Source organism: Chiloscyllium plagiosum, chromosome 15 (genome assembly GCF_004010195.1).
Source record: "Chiloscyllium plagiosum isolate BGI_BamShark_2017 chromosome 15, ASM401019v2, whole genome shotgun sequence".
NCBI classification, from domain to species: Eukaryota; Metazoa; Chordata; class Chondrichthyes; order Orectolobiformes; family Hemiscylliidae; genus Chiloscyllium; species Chiloscyllium plagiosum.
The window spans coordinates 69,825,690-69,848,230 of record NC_057724.1 but is presented as its reverse complement, the minus strand read 5'-3'; the positions used below and the strand labels follow the sequence as shown (position 1 = coordinate 69,848,230).

The following is a 22,541-nucleotide window of genomic DNA, read 5'->3' as shown; positions in this document are numbered from 1 at the left end:
AGACAGAGCAAACTGTGAATTTAGGTCATCAGCTATCTCTTTGTTCCCCATGATAAATTACCCTAGATTAAGTGACCTACATTAGTTTTCAATTCTTTTTTTTTCCATAGCCATAGAAGCTTTTACAGTCAGTTTTTATGTTCTCTACAATCTTACTCTCATACTCTATTTCCCCCCCTAATCAATTCTTTGATCCTTCTTTGCTGACTTCTAAACTGTTTCTAATCCTCAGGTCTGTTGATTTTTATCTTAACAATTTATTTGCCTCTTTTTAAGCCTCTAATACTATCTCTAACATCCATCGTAAATCATGGTTTAGCAATTGTTCTCTTTGCACTCTTACACCTGACAAGAACAAACAATTGTTGCCATTTGCCCTTTGAAAGTTTGCCATTGCTAATTCACTGTCATTCCATTTAGTCACATTTCCCAATCCAAGCCTCATACCACTGTAGTTTCCTTGTTAAGATTCAGGACCCTAGTCTCAGAATCAATGACCTCAATCTCCATCTTGATGAAAAATGTTCTCCTATTAAGGTCAGTCATCCTCAAAGGAGTCTCTCACAATTACATTAACAATGATTCCATTCTCATTGCATAATGCCCAGTCTAAAATAGCCTGTTCTCGGATTGGTTTCTCAACATGTCGGTCCAGAAAACCATCCCACACACACTGTAGGAATTTCTCCTCTACAGAATTGTGATTGCTTTGAGTTTCCCAATCTATATGCAGATTAAAGTCACCAATGATTACCTATGTTTTTTCACTGTATGCATCCCTGATTTCCTACTGACTGTCTTTCATAGTATCCCGATTATAGTTTGAAGGTCTATATATGGCTTCCACTACTGTTTTTTGCCCCTTGGTATGTCTCAATTCTACCCACAGATTCTACATTGTCTGAGCTAAAACCTTGCCTCACGATTGTGTTTATATCCTCTTTTAACCAGTAATGCAACTCCACCAGCTTCTCCTTTTTGTCTGTCTTTCGGAATTACTGAATGCCCCAGATCCCATCCCTGGTCACCCTGCAGCCATATCTCTGTAATCTCAACTATATCATATTCATTTACATCAATTTGCACAATTAGTTCATCCACTTTATTTCAAATGCTCCATGTGTTTAGGCACAAAGCCTTAAGGGTTGTCTTTCTAATGTTTCTTGTCCATTCCCACTATACTTTGCTGTGGCATTGTTTGATTCTGGCCTTTGATTCCTTTGCTGATCACTTCTGTTATTGCCATTTCAGTCTTGTGTTCTCATACTTGATTCCTCTCTGACTTTCAATAGTCTTTTCAGTTTGCACCTTTAAAATGAAGGCTAAAACAGGCAGTAGGTAAAAGCAAATGGACTGTAAGCCAAAGGAAGTGGAGTATTAATATAGGGAGGTCTTGCCAAAATCTATACAAAGCACTAGTCAGATCACATGTGGAATATAGCAAACAGTACTTATGGAATGATTCCTGATGAAGGGCTTTTGCCCGAAACGTCGATTTTCCTGCTCCTCGGATACTGCCTGACCTGCTGTGCTTTTCCAGCACCACTATAATCTAGATACTGACATCAGAGGCAGTCCAATTCTTATAAGGATCGTAAAATGCCTACGGTGCAGAAAAAGGCCATTCGGCCCATTAAGTTTGCACCAACCCTCCGAAGAGCATCCCACCCAGACTCACATCCCCAAAACTTTTCATTTCCCATGGCTAATCCAGCTTTACTGCACATTCCTGGACACTATGGGCAATTTAGCTTAGTCAATCCACCTTACCTGCACATCTTTGGACTGTGGGAAGAATCTGGAGCACCTGGAGGAAACCTACAGAGACACGGGGAGAACGTGCAAACTCCACACAGACAGTCAGCCGAGGCTGAAATTGAACCTGGGTGTCTGGTGTGTGAGCCACCCTGCTGCCCACCTTCAAAGTATGAATTTATAGCTCACATCTGGGCAATCACAAACTTTGTCCTGTTCAGTTTTCCCAACTGTTTATAGAAATTGATGATGATCAGAAAATGATTAATGAAATAGTTAAACTTTTTGTGAAAAATTCATCTGTGATTTCATCTTACTTCTGGTCATAGAACTGTAAGATAGTTGGAATAAGTATTCTCTTCATTGATCAAATCCTTGCAAAAATAACAATCTTATGTAGAATTGACAAAGTTTGCTATATTCTTCCGTGCGGTGTCTTACAAAATGTTCTGTGAATGTTCAGTAGTTATATGATTGCAATTATTATACTACTTTGTGCTTAAATGCAAAAAAAATGTCAACTTTCATCCAAAAAATGATGGTCTTATCAAAGTTTACAAATCCATTACAATACTATAAAAATATTCAATCCATTCTCCTGTCCTCTCCCTGGAGCCTTATATCCCCCTAACAATCAAAAACCAATCTCTGTATTAAATACAATCAATAGCATGGCCTCCACAGTCCTCTGCAACTCTGAGTTCCACAGATTCACTACCCTCTGGCTAAAGAAACTCCTTCTCATCTCATTGTCCCTTCACACTGAGGCTGTGCCCGTGGATCCTTGTCTCTCCTATGAGTAGAAACATCTTCTCCATATACACTCTCCGTGCTGTAACATCTCTATGACTCTAACCAGGCTTTTAGTATTCTTTAAGTTTCAATGAGTACCCCACATCCTTCTAAATGTCACGTGCAGACCCAGAGTCCTCAAGCGCTCCTCATATGACAAGCCCTCCATCCCTGGGATCATTCTTGTAAATGTCCTCAAGAGCCTTTCCCACCCCAGCACATCCTCCTTAGGTCCAAAACTGCTCACACTATCCCAAACGCTGTCTGACCAGAGCCTTATGCAGGCTCAGCAGTACATTGCTGCCCTTGTATTCTAGCCCTCTTGAAATGAATGCTACCATTTCATTTGCCATCTTAACCACCATGTTAACCTAAAGATACTCCTGAATTAGAGCTCCCAAATGCCTTTCTGCTTCAGAGTTCCTATACTGCTATAGTTCCTACCAAAATGCATGAACTCACACTTTCCCACAGTATATTCCATCTGCCACTTCTTAACCCACTCGCCCAGCCTGTTCGAAGCTCTTCTGCAGCCTCCCCACTTCCTCAACATTACCTGTTCCCCCATCTGTCTTTACGTCATCTGCAAACTGAGCAACAATGCCCTCAGTCCCTTCCTCCAGATCGTTAAGGTGTTACATGAATAATTGCGGTCCCAACACGGATCCTGGCGAAACTCCACTAGTCACTGGCTGCCATCCTGAAAAAGACTTTTCTCCTCACTCTCTATGTTCTGCTAGTCAGCCAATCCTCTGTCCATGTCAGTACCTTGCCCCAAATACCATGGGCTCTTATCTTATTTTGCAGCCTCCTGTGTGATACTTTGTCAAAAGCCTTCTTGAAATCCAAATAGATCACAATCACTGGCTCCCCTTTGTCTAACTTGCTGGTTACCTCCTCAATGAAAACTACCAGATTTGTCAGACATGACCTCCCCATATTGGACATCTTAAATTGAGGCACACAGCTTCTAAAGCAGTCAGCTTTTGAGAGTAATGATCTACTATCTAATGAATTATTCTTTTCATTTTTATTTCTATATTGCAGTTGACGTCTGTATTGACTGGTCTGTGGATCTCAAGAAATACATGGTGCTGGTAGGTGAACCTGTGCGTATAAAATGTGCACTCTTCTATGGATATATCAGGACTAACTACAGCATGGCGCAGAATTCAGGGCTCAGCCTAATGTGGTATAAAAATAACGGACAAGGAGATTCCGAAGAGCCAATTATATTCGCTGGGCGCAGAATAAGCAAGGAAGAGGATTCCATTTGGTTCCATTCAGCAGAGTTACAGGATAACGGATTCTATACTTGTGTATTAAGGTGAGTGGAAATTTATGAAATGTGTTATCAACATAAAACTGTACTGTTGACGGTGTATTGCTATAGATTGAGTAGCAGTAGCAAATCACTTAAAACATTTGGAAGGTAATGAACTTTAATTGAACATGAATTGGTGAAAAATATTGCAATGCTATTGTGTAATGTAGTAAAATCATGCAGGTATGACATAGGTAAAGGGAAAGTGCAGACAAAAAAAAAGCACTTGTTCCTGAGATATATTTACATTATTTATGTTTTTAAGGGCTTCAGTGGGTTAACAGTTAAAGGCTGCATTTAAGGTATGTCAGTGTATCTCTGTGACCCCTGTTTATTAGTATTCCAGGGCCTTAGCTCCACTTGATGCTGGGTGATCAATCTCATGTTACCTTCTTGATGTGTCCCAGATTTCACTGACCTCTAGCTTCCTTACACAGTCGTGACTGCAAATGACCTCCCAGAACATTGGAATCTTTTCAACTTTCACACATTGAAAAGACATGCTCTGACGGTGTAAAAGATTTAAATCTGGTGTTTTATTCATACGATTCAGGATTTATTTGATTGTGATGGTGGATCTGGGGGAGTGGAGAAAACCTCACTACTCCACCATGACTGTAAATCATAGAATCCCTACAGGGTGGAAGCAGACCATTCAGCCGATATCTACTCTCTGAAGAGTATCCCACCCAGACCCATCCCCCCTTTCCTACCCCTGCATTTCCCACTGCTACATCACCTAGGCTGCACATCCATGGACACTATGAGCAATGTGGCATGGTCAATCCACCCAAACCTGCACATCTCTGTACTCTGAGAGGAAACTGGAGCACCCAGAGGAAATCCACACAGACACGGCAAGAATATCCAAACTCCACGCAGACACTTGCCAGAGGCTGGAATCAAACCTGGGTCCCTGGCGCTGGTAGGCAGCAATCCCAACCACTCAGCCATTATGCCATCCCAAAGTGTTAATTAAGTCACCAAAATACAACACAACTGATTCTTCTTTCTATGACAAAGGGTATCTACAGATCATTCAGTTTACTGATCTTCTTTATTATCTTGCATGAACCACTGAACCACTGAAAATCTTGCTGTCAGAGGTTCCTGCTGTAAAGGTAATGTGTGTAATATCCAAATTTCACTTGCTTGCCTGTCTATTCCCTCACCTTTACCTGGGAATGTTTGAAATGGTTCTGTGCAACTTTCCAGATTGCCACCAGCCTCTGTAAGGACACAGACCCGCAATCCAACATCGAGGATCCATGTTTGTGTCCTATAAACCTTTCCTGATCAATTTCATAGACCCTTAATCTCATGATAAATTAATTATTATGAATTAAATCAAGTGTTTAAACCAAAAAGATTCATTTTGCAAGTTCCGGTGATAAATAGTAGAAAATCCAAAACATTGCCCCAATTTTGGGGATATTCCTGATAACATGCTTTACTTGTTGTCTTGAGCATCTGATGGTATCTCTCAAAGGTTCCCTTTATCTGTGAGTGACATACTGTGGACTTATGATGTCTTGAAAAACTTTGGACAGAAAATTGGAATCTTGTCTGACTGTATTTTTATTGGTAGCCCATAACGAGTAATGGAGTTAATTATTCCACTATTATTTTAGCTCTGATTTCCCTCATTGAATAGCTTTTGGGAAGCGTGTCATCATATCCATAATAGTAAGGGTGGGATCAGTTAACTCAGAAAGCTGGATGGCTGGTGTATGATGCAATAACACCTGCAGTGCAGTTTAATTTCCATATCAACTGAAATTACGATAAAAGTCTCAACGTCTCAACCTCACCCTTCAGCTGACTCTCAAATTATGCACTATCAGTTTCTCTCTCATGAGACCGAGCAGCTCTGTGGTCTAATATTGAGTGTACACTGGGAGAGGTCTTGCAGTTCAATAATAGAGTTCTTACCTCTGCTATGGGTATGGAAGATGCTACTTTGAATGAACTTTGAGGTTTTCCCACTACTTGACACATGTCACAAAACTGCACAATGCCCTCATGAACACCTGGTCAGTAAAAATGTCAATTTATAAATGCTTGAGTTTTCTATAACCCTACACATCCTGCTGTAGGAATTTCATGTGCTACCCACAATATCTCTGTGATATATATTTGAATCACCTGTCTACTCTTTGCTGCGGGATGATTTCCTCATCAAATCCCATCTTTCATAAGAACATTGTAGAATTTCAATTACCTCAGCTCCGATGTGGGATGGTTATGATAACGTATTTAACTCCAGAATTGCTACCTAAGAATCAATTAACAATCAAAAACCTAACAATCATTTCTTTTGGATTATCAACATTTAAGGGAAGCCTTGGCTAACCTAATATCTCCCCGTGGAATCACTTTAACCCCTCATGATGGACTTTACTTAGACACTTAAGAAGGGCGCATGCCCGAAACGTCGATTCTCCTGCTCCTTGGATGCTGCCTGACCTGCTGCGCTTTTCCAGCAACACATTTTCAGCTCTGATCTCCAGCATCTGCAGTCCTCACTTTCTCCTCGAAGATTTTAACCTACTGCGAATCCTCTTGCAAGGATGCCTTCCTTGAAGAAGCTCTCTTCCTCCCTCTACAAGGATTTCAGTGAGTCCCTCTCTCACTGCACCCCCCAGGTCATCTCCTCTGGCCAGAAGCTCTTCAGCCATGTTCTCAAACAGACTCGCTACCACAGCCACATCTCCTTCCTCAGTACCTGCCCATGGAACCGACTGACCCCGCACGGACTCCGGACTGATTCCTGAAGAAGGGCTCATGTCCGAAACGTCGATTCTCCTGTTCCTTGGATGCTGCCTGACCTGCTGCGCTTTTCCAGCAATACATTTTTCAGCTTTACTTCGACACTGCCTGAGTCACCACACACGATGCAAAAATACCTGAAACTTGTCAGTGTCTTTGTTCCATTTCTTTGATCTCACTCAGACAGGATGCGACTATGAGCGAAGCTATACCTTTTGTTTCTGCCAAATCACTAGCTCAGAGTGAATCAACCCCATCCAGAGATAATTTCTGAACAACACCAACTGTCACTTTTCCAGATCTCAAGTCATATTCTCAATGCACTCTGGTATGAAATGGGTATGTACTCTCCATTAATTCTATTTATTAAAATTTTGGCTTGCAGTGTGATGTTGGAGAAAACAATGTCTTTTTCCAGCCAGAGTAGCTACAATATCCCTTAATGTAATTATAGGTTTAGCTGTATTATTTGCATAATAAGGGATTACCTCCCCTCACAACAAAAATTCCTTGCTTTTCATCTACCTTGTTCACCTCTTCCACACGTTCAGCAGCATTTACCTTTTGTCGCACAGTCATAGTTCAAGCTACAGATTGATCTCTGTGTTTTTCTCTGACCTCCCTTTCCAGCATCACCCTGACAAACCTCAAAAGGTCCCGTTAATTCTCCACATAAACTTCCAACATTCCAAAGTTAAAGGCGTCTCATTTTATTACAATGGAAACACTTAGGTGCTCAATTTCCACCTTCGCCATTGGCATCTCTCTTTCCATTGGAGAAGGTGTTTATGGGGAATTCTCAGCTGTCCCTTTAGTATACTGGCTACTTGCCTTCCCTTTCGTTCTTCCACCTTCCAGCCTTCTTGGTTTTATGTGGTGATAGGAAAAGAAGATTTTTTGGATCAGCTCATAATTGTCACCTACCTCTGTTCCTTGCATAGCTGCTACACCCCTTTTTAAATGGGAGTTCAAGTTACTGGAGGAAGTGAGTTTTTAAATTCCTCCAAGAATAGTTTCCCTAAGAGCTACAAATATGACACTTACTCCTAAAGCCTGTATCAAACTGTTAAAATTACTTTGCCTTACCTTTTAAATTCAGTGTGAGTCTATCCAGGCTCCTTTCTCCATTTCAAAATGTTTGTCTGAGAGCCTCAGGCACTGACTCAGATGCACCCAAAATAGTAATTTTTACTGCATTGTAATCTCTCCTAAAAATGATGCATAAACTTCATGAGCTTTACCTGTCTACCTGCATTACGTGAGCACTCTTTGGTTTTCCTTTGGCTACTTTAGCTTGTTTTGCTACCTTTTTAAATGCCATAAGGAATTCCTTTATATTCTTTTCCTCAAAAGCTTGCTATAGAGAGTGCATATTGAAACACTTCCTCACTGGCCTTTGATTATGAGTGTTTTTTTCTCATTTTCCTCTCTCTCTTTCTTATTCTTTTCCCCTTCCTCTGAAAGGTTCTCTGTCTTTCTTTTATTGCTATTTAGGAATTCCATTTCTAGCTGCTCTATTTCCTGTTTATGCTGAAGTGTCTTTTACTCTTGTTGTATTCCCACTAAGTCAATGACTTACCACCTGGTGTATCTGTTCCTCCTTGCCTTTCCTCCAATTTTCCTATAACATCATGAACCATGTTGAAGTCAAATACCTTATTGATTCGGCCATGAGATTACCAAGGGCTTGGCAAATTACCAGGATGGACCACAAATAAATCTTAACAAGCAGAGACACCTGTCTAACATAACAAAAGATAGCATGATAGCAATGAATAGAAGTTACATTGATTCATTTGATTTAATTACTATGTTATGAAGATGAGGGTGTCCTGTACCTTTCAGAGAGTTATAAGCTAGCAGAACTACCTGACACAGCACCAAATGTTCTCAATAAGGTAACAATGTAATACTTGGTCAAAAGCTAGATTAGCTGGCTTGCCTGGAAATGGCAAACAGATTTGAATTAGACCAATCATTTTAAATTATACCCCAAAAAATACCAAATTCCAATCAAGTTTGAATTTAGTATATTGACAATCTTAAAAGCCAATGACACAATTCGATGCTTTGGAGGTATAAGACCGGGGAAAATTGAACAGTTGTTAGGAGAACTGCTAAGCCACCAGCATGCAAAGACTGCCCAAAATATCACTCTCTTAAAAGTGCCTTTATCCATCAGTAACCTGTGAAGTAGAATCCCCAAGAAGAAGAAAAGAAGACAGGAATACAGAGAAAACTGAAAGCTGCCTGGCTTTGAGAGAAAAAGTTTTGTTTTGTAAATCTTAATCGGGATTTTTATCGGACCAGTATGGTAGAAGGGAAAGTCAAAGGCAGGTTCAAGGAAGGAGTTATGAATATTTGTTAGTTAATTAATCTCTGTTATACTTTAAGAAATAAAGTTGTTAATTTTGACTTTAAATAGTTCTTGGCCTCTTGAATTATCACAGCTTACTGCACAGGGTTAAATCTTTTCTCATGGTGTTGCTAGCTTAAATGAAGCAGGAGTGTTTACCCCGTGTAGTAACAACTAAGACATTAGTAGCAAGGTATGTTACTTCTGATCCCGTCAAGATCTTAAGCAAGACTACCTGATTCTCCACTCACAAACTATGATATCATCAGATTGAATAGAGTTTAATACAACTTTTGTATTAAGCATTTCAGAAATATTACCTCATACACCAGGCTTTGCACTGTCATATCTAGGGAATGTAAGTACACATTAAAAAGTTGTCAAAAGCTGGGCTTTGCAACAAGGGCTTGCAGCTTCTAGCTATTGGGCAATGAATGCAAAGCTAAACTGTGTTTGAAAAGGTTAAATTTGTTTCTTGTGTCAGAATTTAGCTGCCCTACATAAAGATGGTGTTTTCATGCTGAATATCTTGTTGATTCTGTAAAGTAGGTGCAATAAAAGAAGGAGAAAAGCTTTGTAGAAGTGGTGATAGGGAGCAACAGGCAATGTTTGAGAATACCAAAGGTAGAGGGGACCAATTATTGGAAAGTAAGATGAGTTTTGGTTTTTATTTTCTGAATCATTGAACATTTCATGTTCATTATGCTTTATTTTAATTTGAGATCCATACTACAGTGGATGGGAGGCCAAATGTTCACTGAGAGGGCTATGAACATTGTTTTCAAAGATTTGTATAGTTCTTTCAATTTCTTTCATGAATGAGGTCAATCTTTTAAAGTGTTTGCGATTGATTTTCATGAAGGATTGTCTTTATTTGTTTGAATAACACATTTTGCTCATGATTCTACTCCTAATAATTCATAGCAAGGTAAACCTACCTAGTCAAACATATTGTCAGCTTAAAACCTCAACTAAGAGAAATTTTAAGTCATTGAAAGAATTTATTTAGCTTTACAAGCTATGTATTCATTCTTGTTATGAATTGTCCTTTGCAAAGCCGGCTAAATTATCTCCGGGTGGAATATACCTGCAGGTTAATAAAAGCAGAAATAACTTTTTCTTTAAGTTTACGATTTATCAACACTTAGAATCCTAATTTAAGAATCTGAGATATGGTGACCTAGATGTGTTCCTGTGAAGATTTAAATGAGTCCTTTTACTCACTTTCTGAATATTGATTGTGAAAATTAATTCTCAATTGCATAATTCTAAAAACTGTATGATGGAATATTAAAGATAGTTATATCTTAACTATTCTACTTTCAACTTAGGCATAATGTTTAAATCCACTTTAAAACAAACAGATATTCAATCAAATAAGCTTTTAAAGATTAAAAAAATACTCTCAATCCTGTATAATTTCATCAGATTCTTTGTCTCACCCTCTGGGGGAGATTTTGTGGTAAACATACAGAAACATAAAAGATCGGAGCAGGGGTAGGTCATTGGACACCTTGATCCTGCTCCACCGATTCAATATAATTATCAGCTCATCATTGAGTTCGATCCCCTCATCTCTCCCTCACCCCCCACGCCCCTCCACTTTTTGATCTCTTTCGCATAATGTTTTGGCTTCAACCATTTTCTGTGAGAATGAATTCCACAGGGTAATCTCTGGGTGAAGAGGTTTCTCCTCATCTCAGTCCTAAAAGGTTTACCCCTTATCCCTAAACTATGATTCCTGGTTATGGACTCTCTCACCAATGCAAACGTCTAACCTGTATGGTCCTGTCGGAAATTTATTGGTTTCTGAGATCGTCCCTCTGTCTTCTACACTGACCTTGTTGTGGCCTAGTGGCTGCCTCTGGTGGTGTGTCTTTTTTAAAAAGTATATTTGTTGTCCTTTTTTTGGCTCCATGGCAAAAAGAGATCAGCTGTCTTTGTTTGTTATATGGCTACAAACACAACTCTTATCAATTTGCTTATATTATTTCATGAATTCTTAAGATTAAATATAGGTAGTTCTCCTATTTGGTTTCCACAGAAATGTTTTGCTGCTCTTCGAGATACAGTCGCAGGAGCAGTCCTGAGCTTTGCTGTATAGTGCTTTTGGCACCTATTCAAATGCTGGACGTAATGCATTTTATCTAAATTAATTTTTATTATCTTAATTAATATGTTAATTTTTTCATTAATATTTAAGTTCATAGCTTAGTCACTTCACAATTGTAGATACATAACACATTTTTCTACGCTTTAAAGTGCTAACTTTTACAAATGCAACCATTTTGCGTGTTTTTTTTACATGTTAATTTGTTGAAAATCTGAGTAATTAGTCAAATGTATGGCTCCACACCAATGGTGCTACATGACATTGTTTTGTGAGGAACAGCTTCAGGGGCAAATGGACAAACTTACTTATGTTTCTAAGAATATAGTTTGACAATCACCATCAGTGAGTCAGATGTCCTGGTCCAGAATATTGCCATGTTGCCATCTACCAAATTAACGATGTAACAATGAAGCACGTTGATGGCTTCACATATCAAAGCTCCACAATGAACAACAATCAATGCACACACAACGCAAAAGCTGCAGCTGTTCTGTCTGCGCTGCTTAAGAAAGCAAGAAAGAATGGCACAGTAACCACACCAACAATGACGTGGCATAGTGGCTCACAGCTCTCGGGACCGGGGTTCAATTCCACCCTCGGGCAAATGTATGTGTGCGTCTGTGTGGGATTTTTCCCACAGTCTGCAAATGTGCAAGTTAGGTGGATTGGCAATGCTAAATTGCTGATAGTGTCCAGGCTAGGTGGATTAGCCATGGGAAATGCAGAGTTACAAGAATAGGATAGTGGGATGGGTCTAGGTGGGATGCTCTTCAGAGGGTCAGTGTAGACTCGATATGCTGAATTGCCTGCTTGCATACTGTGGGGATTCTGGGATTTTGGGAAGACAGCACCAAACTGAGAGTCTACCAAACTTGCGTTCTTAGAAAAAGTTCAACAGTTGTGTGACTTGGCAGGACGAAAGGTTTCCATTGTTGTTTCCTTTAGAATATGTTCAATATCTGTTGACAGAATAAGTTGTAGAGCACACTAATTCCACAAGCATGTACTCATTGGGGAAACAATGATACCTTCTCTAAGTTGACCATATTTATCAGACAGATGATGGCATAAACCCAAAGACCCACACAGTGAGATTGGCCACTGGGTCATGACTTCCAGAACAGCCATGTGTCCACGATAAGAATACCTGTAAATGAGATATGAATATGGAAGATGTTGTCATTGACAACTGAGAGACCCTCACTGATGGACATGAGTTATGTAGGCTGGCTGTATGGAAGGAAAGTGGAAGAAGTGAACAAAAATAAAAGGCTCAACTGAGGGGAATAAAAGGATCCAGGCAAAAAAATGAAGCCAGCAAATGTTGCACTTTCTCTGCTCACTCCGCAGCTAATGCAGCAGAGACTGTCAAACCAAAGTAGGGCTCCTGAGGAGTAGGCCATTCGGCCCATCGAGTCTGCACCACCATTCAATATGATCATGGTTGAACATGCAATCTCAGTAACCCATTCCTGCTTTCTCTCTATACCCATTGATCCCTTTAGCCCATGGGCCACACCCAGCTCCCTCTTGAATATATCTAATGAACTGGCCCCAACAGCTTCCTGTGGGAGAGAACTCCACAGATTCACAACTCTGTGAGTGAAGAAATTCTTCCACATAGAGTCATAGAGATGTACAGCATCTCAGTCCTGAATAGCTCTAGCCTATCCAGTCCTATCAGGATTTTATATGTTTCTGTGAGATACTCCCTTCATTCTTCGAAATTCCAGTACAAGCCCAGTTGATCCAGTCTTTCCTCATATGTCAGTCCTGCCATGCCAGGAATCGGTGTGGTGGACCTTCGCTTGACTCCCTCAATGGCAAGAATGTCCTTCCTCAGACTAGGAGACCAAAATTGCACACAAGACTCAAGGTGTGACCTTATCAAGGCCCTGTATAACTGCAACAAGATATCCCTACTCCTGTATTCAAATCTATCAACTCTAATTTGTTGCCCACCACAATACAAACCATTGCACTGTAAAATATATTGTAATTATGATTCAAGACTCCACTTTGCAATAAGGATATGGAGACCCAGAACATCATTATTTTTTTAAAAAGCTGTCTGTGATTTTTAGCAAAAAAAAGAGCCTCTGATGCATTATTAGGTCTGATTCTGTGTTGGCAATGTTTTATAATAAAATTAAACCAATGAATTGATTGTAACTGTTCCCTCATGATCAAGCCAAAACATTCAAGATAGGCATTCAACATTTCAGAATAGTATGTCTGAAAGTCAATTAGACTGGACAGTTAGAACTTATTCAATGCAATGGTACATTCATGATTAATTCATGTACATAGATTCCAGCCATGCATGTAAATACTAGGAATTTAAGAGGTGCCTTTTTGGTTATCTGGGTTTCTGCTTCAGTTAACCAAATATTAATTTGATTCTTTTATGCAACTAAAGATTGTAAATATTGTAGTAGTACTTTTAAACCTGCACAGATTGGATGCCTGTCCTTAATTAATAAGATGCAGTTCAGGTTTCAATCCTCAACATGAGAGAACTGCCTATGAACATTCAAAAAGACATAGGCAATTCATGATTCCTTTGACATTGTCCGAATATACTTTATCCATGATTGGAAATCCTGAAACCGTACAAATGAAGATTTGTTTTTTGGCTACATGTCTCTCCATCAAATGCTGTATATGAGGAAGTATTTGTACAATCAAGGAGATTGTCACTTTCAGTGAGATGAAGTAATGCTTTGCTTGCCTTTGGAAAGCCACCAATGAATAGCCATTTCAAAGTAACCAGTCAAATTTTTCCCCATTGAAGGGATGAATCACAAAAGCCAAGCTGTGGACAAGGCGTGGAAGATAATCCGACATTGATGCTTTTAAAGGGGGCATAGCTTTAAATTAAGGGGGGGTAGGTATAGGACAGATGTTAGGGGTAGGTTCTTTACTCAGCGAGTCATGAGTTCATGGAATGCCCTGCCAGTAGCAGTGGTGGACTCTCCCTCATTATGGGCATTTAAGCGGGCATTGGATAGGCATATGGAGGATAGTGGGCTAGTGTAGGTTAGGTGGGCTTGGATCGGCGCAACATCGAGGGCCGAAGGGCCTGTACTGCGCTGTATTCTTCTATGTTCTATGTTCTATGTTCTAAATCAGATTTGGCATTGTGGACTCACATATCACAGATTCCCTCAATAGTGAAGGTGTATAAATTGAGAATTATCAGGCTTGAAATGGTTTCACTGCTCCCAAAAGGTGCAAATACATGTCTGGTGTAAGAGCATCTCATCGGTGTTTATGACCAGATAGTCTTAAAGACCGAACATGAGGTGGCACTCAAAATCTCTTCCCTTAAGAGCTCTGGCTGAATAGTACTGCTACTGCAGAGTTGATTTGGGTCAAAATAGTACTACATTATCACTTGAGCAGTTCACTTCAACTGCATATATTTTACAAGGTTTTAGCATAATAATGCATTGTAAGTTTTGGAATGCAGTAAGCATCCAAGCAAAACTTGCAGATTTCCCCTGAGGCACACGGAGGTAATTTGGTGTCGAAGATGATGGTTCTGGAATAATAGACTTCCTTGAATCACCAAATACAGTACATCTGTTAGCACTATGCTAGTGCATTTCTAAGGCTGCAGTGTAGCAGTGCTTTCATGCAACATTCCCGCCTCAGGCGACTGACTGTGTGGAGTTTGCACGTTCTCCCCGTGTCTGCGTGGGTTTCCTCCGGGTGCTCCGGTTTCCTCCCACAGTCCAAAGATGTGCAGGGTCAGGTGAATTGGCCATGCTAAATTGCCCGTAGTGTTAGGTAAGGGGTAAATGTAGGGGTATGGGTGGGTTACGCTTCGGTGGGTCGGTGTGGACTTGTTGGGCTGAAGGGCCTGTTTCCACACTGTAAGTAATCTAATCTAATCTAATCTAATTCTTGCCTGTCTTGAAGGTATGGAGAGAAGTAAGAGGTTCGTGCCTATACATTCTATAGTGCAAACAGCATGTTTTTATCAGCCTCTGATCTGGTCCACCTCAATGAATTCAATATATAAAATGTTATGTGAAGCAAATATAATTAAAGTCTGCAGGCACTCTCAATACAGAGTAATAAAGCAAATTCCTAATGGATTTATGATTAACGTAATTTTAATGACTGTAATCCCAAAGTAGTAACAGCCCGTGATTATTAACTGATAATCCCTGCTGATAAATGCTTGAACATAATTCCATCAGTGTTGAGCAGCTTCTCAGCACTCGTTGCCCAGTCTTGCAACTGAAGAAGACCCATGTGGGCAAGATAGCAAATGATAGCTAAGGATTTGCATCATGCCAATAGTCACCAACTTCAGGAGAAAGAGGAGTGGAAGATGTAGGAATACATTTTATGAGGATGGATGATCTTATAGGTAAATTGCTCTAATATTGTAACACCACAGGCAGATATTCATCCTTTCATCAAACATGATAATCAGTATTATGGACATTAATTAAACATATAGTTAATAACAGCACTTACAAGTTTTTACTCCAGAGAATCCAGCAGTCAACAGCGAAGTCGATCAGTTAATCAAGTCTCGCTGGCATCTGAGGAGTGTATCTCTCTCTCTCTCTCTCTCTCTCTCTCTCTCTCTCTCTCTCAGCATCTGGTCACTTGATATAATTTTTTTTTCACAATCTTGTTATGTTTTAGTATTTTTTAATCTCCCCATCATACCCTCTGTCAGTGACTTCAGTATTTCACGTCCTGATTGATCTGTCAATTGAATCTTCCAACTGAAGATGGGTTATAGAAATTCATGAGCTATCAAAGGCCTTCTAACACTCTGCTGTGGATCTTCTCCATCATGCGTGACCGTTCCTTTCGACAAATGCTGCATTCCGAGCTGGCTTTAAGTTGTAGCACAGTCACTTCCAACATTACAGACATGAAATGCTATCTTTCTTGAGGTCCTGAGAAATTGAAAGATGAAATGTCTCAGTACTTAGCAATTTAGCAACCATTTACATCGACATACCTCCTAAACTATTGCTTTAGGCTCAATCACATTGGGAGTGATTCTACCCTCCCTTGACTGCTTTGAAGGAATAGATGAGAAAATAAACTGAGAATAAAAATTTAGATTCTCAATATCTAGAAAAACGCTCCCAGTTTTTCCACTCAAGCTGTGAATGGTGACTTCAGAATCTTGCCATTGAGCGGTGACTGTCTTATTTCTGCATTAAAGGATCAGAATCGCTTTATGAAGATATCACTCTTTGCCCTCACCAGTTTTGATGCAAGTTTTCAACATTTGAGGCAGATCAGGGAGCTGACAGCTGTAGCTTGCCAAAGGTAAGACATGACCATCAAGCAACTACGTCTTTGCAATAATGTCCCTGTATTCTCCATGACTACTCCCCTATATTTGCACAAGTCAGTGTTGACAAACCACCAACCTTAACACATCATCGTGCATGATCCTGGACCAGCTTTGACACCAGCCCTAAACCATTTCACTTTGGAATTCAGGGATACTGAGGACTTGCACATTTCTACCAAGTGCAAGTGCATCATACACAAGCTACATCTTGCATATCTGACCTTGCTTTTTCAGCCCCCGTTCCCTTTGAGCGTACTTGGAGGCTGCCAGCCTCTCCCTATTGCACATGGCTCACTCATCACATGCTCACTGACTTCAGCACTGATTTAGGGCTGCCAGCCTCTGCGTGGTTTGCAAAGCTCACCTGGTTCAGAGAGGGAGGCAGCCAGTCCATCATGGTGGAGAGCATTGATTAGTCTGAGAAAAGGGTGGACATATCTCTCTTTGGCACTGTGCTATACTACAGTATAAAGCTGTAGTATGTTCTAGCTGTTTGTTTATGTGATGTGCTGTGTACTTCAGGCAAATGACTGTGTGTAAAAGTGAAAGGGATGTAGTACCTGAAGAGTGATTACAGTCTGTAAGGAGATACCATACAGTCAGTGAAGGAAATGTTCTATTCCAGACAAGTGAATGGCTGGATTAACTCAGGTTCTTGGTCCCACCAGATTCCGAGGATTTGTGCCGTTGCTTTCCAGAAATTGGTCCTCAACCTGTCTGTAAGGTCAAGGACAATGTGTAAGTCATTGACTGCAATGTAGTGTATGCAGTACAAAGAGCTGAAGTCTGTGATCTTTGGTTAGAAGAGTCTGCAGTGCAAGAGTTAGACCAAGTGGTGGCCCTATGAGTGCAAAGTGAAGTACTACATCCTCTTGAGGAGTGCAGGAGATCATTGATGTTCTTCTTGCTATCCAGTGCCTCCTGGAGCACAGTGCTGAGTCTGTGTCTAAGCTGGTCTGATTGGTGGTATGGCTTCATGCGGTGTTCAACTGGAAACAAAACAACACCGTGACTACCTACACTTCCAGGCCAGGAAGCGGGCAGTGAGCTTTCCCTTCCTCTGGGCCAGGACTTGAACGCTGAGGCTCGAGCATTACAAGTGAGGACCAATTTCTCGTTGACAGCGTTTGAAGTGGTTTATAGCTGGCTTTAATACGGCACTAGAGGCGTGCAAGCAGGAAGGTCACAGCAAGGGTGAGCTCCTCTCTGTCTTTCTGATTCCCTGAGAGAGGCAGCCAAGATCCATGACTTTGAGAGAATGAGGCGAAGAGCAGAAGATTGCATGAGAAAAGTCACAATGAAAAGTTGTGAAGTTCAGGGAAGGTGACGGCCAAGTTGTATTATCGCTGGACTGTTAATCCAGAGACTTGGCTGATGTTCCAGGGACCTGGGTTCAAATCCTGCCACAGTAGATGGTGGCATTTGAATTCAATAAAAGAAATTTGGAACTACTGGTGACCATTAGACCATTGTTGGAAAAACCAATCTTGTTCATTAATGTCCTTTCAGGAGAGGAATCTCCACCCTTGTCTGGTCTGATCTGGTCTACATGTGACTCTCGACCCACCAGAAAGTGTTGACTCTTAACTGTCCTCTAGACAGCTTGGAATAGGCATTAAATGCTGGCGTAGCCAAGACACCCAGGTCCCATACATGAATAATTTTAAAAGTGCTTTAATAGACTGGGTGCCAGAAATCTGACTCAAGAAAACACTTTAAATAGAAATATCTTAATACTGTCCATTGTACTGACGCTGCTCCATTCACAAAGTTCTATTGTCCTAGTTTTTTTTTGCAGCGAGGTCATAAACAAGAGAGAATCTGAAAAGTCCAGATTTGAAGTGTTTTAGGGCCTGTTTGATTTTAGCTAATGGATACTGCCTCAGGCAAAAGGTTTTCAAGTCTTTACAAAAAAAATTATGCAGTGAAGGGGAGTGGCCAGTTCTCCAAGCTCAGCTTTCCTCTGGTTTGATTTGGTTTGGGCAGTCTGGCTATTCACTGAAAGCGGTCAGGAGGTTGTGCAGCTGCTGGACTCAAAGAAGCAGGTCCATGCTGAGCCTCCCTCTCTCTCTGACATCTCTCTTGTAAGACCCTGTGTTTGATTTTTCCTTTTGTGCCAAGGGGTGTTTATGGGGATTGCTGCAAGTATTTGGAACAGCATCGTTAAGTTGGTATCGTCTGTTGGGTTTTCGGATAGTTCAAGTTATTTTGTATTCTGTTCACTTTTGTTTGTGTTTCATTCTGTAATCCTGTGAATAAACTCTGTTTTGTTTAAAACCAAGTGGTTTGACCAGCTGCATCCATCTTGGAAAATCTGTGTTGCACCTGCTTAAAACAATAAGGAAAGTTCGGGTCTGGGCTACTTTCTTGAAATGTTTTGAGGGGGTCTGGGCTGGTCCATAACATCATCCACACAAAATGTTTGAACAGTGTAGCCCTCTCTCAAACATCTCGGTAGACACCACACCAATATTCCCAGACCATTGTATCAAATCAAAACAGGAAATAGTCAGGACTGCAGATACTGAAGAAGTCAGAGTCAAAGTGTGGCGCTGGAAAACATACAGCAGGTCAGGCAGCATATGAGGAGCAGAGGAGAGTCAGCATTTTGGGTTTATCCCTTAATCAGGGCTCAGAGTCCTGATGAAGGGTTAAGCCTGAAACGTTGATTCTGCTGCTTTTCAGATGCCACCTGACGTGCTATGTTTTTTCCAGTGCCACACTTTATCGACTCAAATCAGACCAGGTCATCTTCTTTTACAGAACCTTCAATTTAACCCTCCAATTTAACATTCATTAAAGACAAAAGATCTTGTTCACATAAACTATAAAAGTTGAATGTAGGAGCAAAAATATACATCAGATGATATTTTCTTCCAGCAAGGCAGCATGGTGGCTCAGTGGTTAGCACTGCTGCCTCACAACTCCAGGAACCTCGGTTCAGTTCCAGCCTCGGGTGACTGTCTGTGTGGACCGTGATTCTGGTTAGCACTGTTGCATCAATCCCAGCCAACGATGACTGTCTGTGTGGAGTTTGCACATTCTCCTCGTGTCTGTGTGGGTTTCCTCTGGGTGCTCTGGTTTCCTCCCACCGTCGAAAGATGTGCAGGTTAGGTGAATTGACCTTGCTAAATTGCCCATAGTGTTCAGAGATGTGTAGGTTTAGTGCGTTAGTCAGGGGTAAATGTAGGGTAGCAAAGATGAGTTACCCTTTGGAGGGTTGGTTTGGATTTGTTGGGCCATAGGGATTCTATGATCTCAAGCTGACAGGAATTTTTCTGTCAGAAAACTGCACAAAAAGCAGCAATTGTTTACACTTTTGAAGTACGTTGGCTATAAAGTCCAACTGAAAATGCCCAGACTTGAGTCAGCCTTTCAGTACAGCTCAACTTGCAAGGATATTATTTGAGTGCAAACTGCTGGGAATTTGGAATATTCAGCAGATCAATACGGATTTATCAGATTTACCGATACCAACCAAGGAACATGAGAACAGGAAACAAAAAAATGCTGGAGATCAGAGCGGGTCAGGCAGCTTCCATGACGAGAAAACAAGCTAATGTTTTCCAGTCTAGTGACTCATCATCAGAGTTGAAGTGAAGTGTGGAGGGGGCAGCATTTATCTAATAGTTTTGGGGGGAGGGGGGGTGGGGTTGGAGCGCTGGGAGTGAAAGGATGTTGATAGTTCAGATTAAGTGATCAGGATGGGAGGATGGTAGGACAATGGTGTGTCTAACTGCCCAAATGGAAAGAACAGACAGTCCCACTGTGGTGGGGGCAGGGAGAGAGCACAACAGAGAATGGAACAAACAAAGCAAAAAGAAAGGAATGAAAGGGTTCACTTCAGCTCTGATGAAGAGTCATCTAGACTCGTAACGTTAGCTTGTTTTCTCTCCATGGATGCTGTCTGACCCATTGTGATCTCCAGCATTTTTTGTTTACAGTTCAGATTTCAGCATCTGCAGAAGTTTACTTCTACATAAGAACAGGAATAGCCCATTCAGCCCATCAGGTTTGCTGCACCTGTAACTCAGATAATGGCGGAACAACTACCTTAACACAATAACGTGTCGGGCCATCAGTTTTGAGAGGAAGAGTGAGTTTTGGATAAGACGTTTGCAAAGTTCTGTGCAGAGGTAGGTGAAAAATAGAAGACCTTCTTTGCGCAGCAGTCCACTAACTCATCAACTCTTCAACAAAATCCTAATAATTGCAAGTACAAACTCAGTGAATGAACATTGATTTGCTGCAGCAGTTTTAGCAGCAAGTTTTGCAGCTCGCTACTTTAACACTTAATGCACAAAATTACCGTACCTCAATGCCCAATTAACTGTGCACTAACCCTTGGGAACAGAGGAAATTAGCTTCCATGTGGTTGATGGTTTTGCTAATACCTTTGGCAGTGTTGGTGGAGTGGAAGAAATACTTACTGTCAGAGCTCAAGCTCAACATTGAAACAGCCAAAAAGATGAGCATGAGTGAAGCTGATTTTCACGATGTGATGGAGAATTATTATGAACTCTCTCGGGCATGCATCCTGCTTTTAATACCTAAATTATGATTACTGAGATCATTGGAATTTACCCTGGAATATGCTAACATAAAACAAACTGTATTGCGATAAAGTACTGGGCACTAGGTTTTTAATGTTTTATATTAGTTGGAGAAGTAATTGTTTATATTTGTTATTCTTTTTCAATGTTTCTCATGAGAGGTAGCACAAATTGAGTTATTGGACTGAGTTGGAATTTATTTAGAATGTGTTCATGTATTAGAATGAAATAAAGGGCTTTTCATGTTGAAATATAATTTGAAAGTTCTGCAAGGATGGATCACAAAGCAAGCCCATCTCTCGGTTATTCAGAGTTGATGGCATTTGATGCTTACATTTGCTGTTTCCTTTGCAATCCAAGAGACCTATGATTTTTAAACGAGAACAGCAACAGAATAGTCACATTCCAATCAGGCCTTCATATAGACTAACCTTTGTGCTGAGCACTCTTTTTGTTTATCATGATCTCAAAGGTTGCCTAGTAAGATGGGCAAAAAATATTCATTCTTTCATACATTCTATAATGCAGATGTTAATTAATGGGAAGAAGTAAAGGGGATGGGCATTAACTCATTCCTTTGAGAAAGGCAGTACAGAGGAACCGTGATTATCCGAAGGACACGGGCAGTCAGTATTTTGCTCGGTCCATCGAATTCCGGATAACCATATGTCGAATAACATAGTTTAGCCGAGTATCTGCACCTTGTGATCTTGCCGGATAATCCAATATTCGGATAATCAAATGCTGGATAATTGAGGTTTCTCTGTACATGGTGTGTTCGATGCATTTGCTGCGTGGATTGAGCTTTTCATTTTCATTCGTTACACAGCTGTAAATTTGATGTCACATGTCCCATTAAAATAATGCCATGAAGGCTGGTATCCTGTCACCAAGTCACCCTTTATTTACACATGCACAGTACATGACACTAGTTCAGAGCTGGTGCCTAGAGTGAGTAGAAAGCCTAACACTCCTGTTTATATTCTTCAGTTCGGGCTTCCTGATTGGGCCAGTTAACAGCCCCAATTAAGGAACTTATATTCTGTGATTCGCCTGGCTGACCTCATTCCAATCACTCCACCTACACTACCGAATTACTTATCCACTAAATTAAAATGGTTTGCCCAGTAATGGTGTTGATGACCTTCCACCTGTGTATGAAGATGAACTTGCAGTGAAACTGTTGGGAATGAGATAACTTAACAGTTGCTGATGGCTGAAGTGACCAAACCAAAGGTCTGTTGCAAATGTCACATATGAAGTGGTTATCGGTTATCGCTCAGGGTTGGTGTTTTTGATGTTGGCAAACTGCTGTAATGACTGATGATCAGGGCAGTGTTTACTTGCCAACGAGAGGTGGTGCCATTTTCCTCTGACATTGACTCACATCTCCCAGGCATGAAATCAATATTTCGGACCTTCACATCACATTTGCCAGTGTTTAGAAGAATGAGAAGAGATCTAATTGAGGTATATATGATGGTAAAGGGAATTGACAAAGTAGATGTAGGTCAGATGTCTCCCTTTAAGGTGCAATCCAGAAT

General features: G+C 40.7%; 1 protein-coding gene across 2 annotated transcripts in view; it reads left to right on the top strand.

The window, feature by feature from the left end:
- il1rapl2 (interleukin 1 receptor accessory protein-like 2) overlaps positions 1 to 22,541 on the top strand; it is a 1,022,943-nt gene that overhangs the window by 526,635 nt on the left and 473,767 nt on the right. For both annotated transcript variants that reach the window (XM_043705153.1, XM_043705154.1), the window contains one exon: positions 3,595 to 3,874. In XM_043705153.1, coding sequence (XP_043561088.1) covers positions 3,595 to 3,874 — 280 coding nt within the window. The remainder of the gene's footprint in view (positions 1 to 3,594; positions 3,875 to 22,541) is intronic.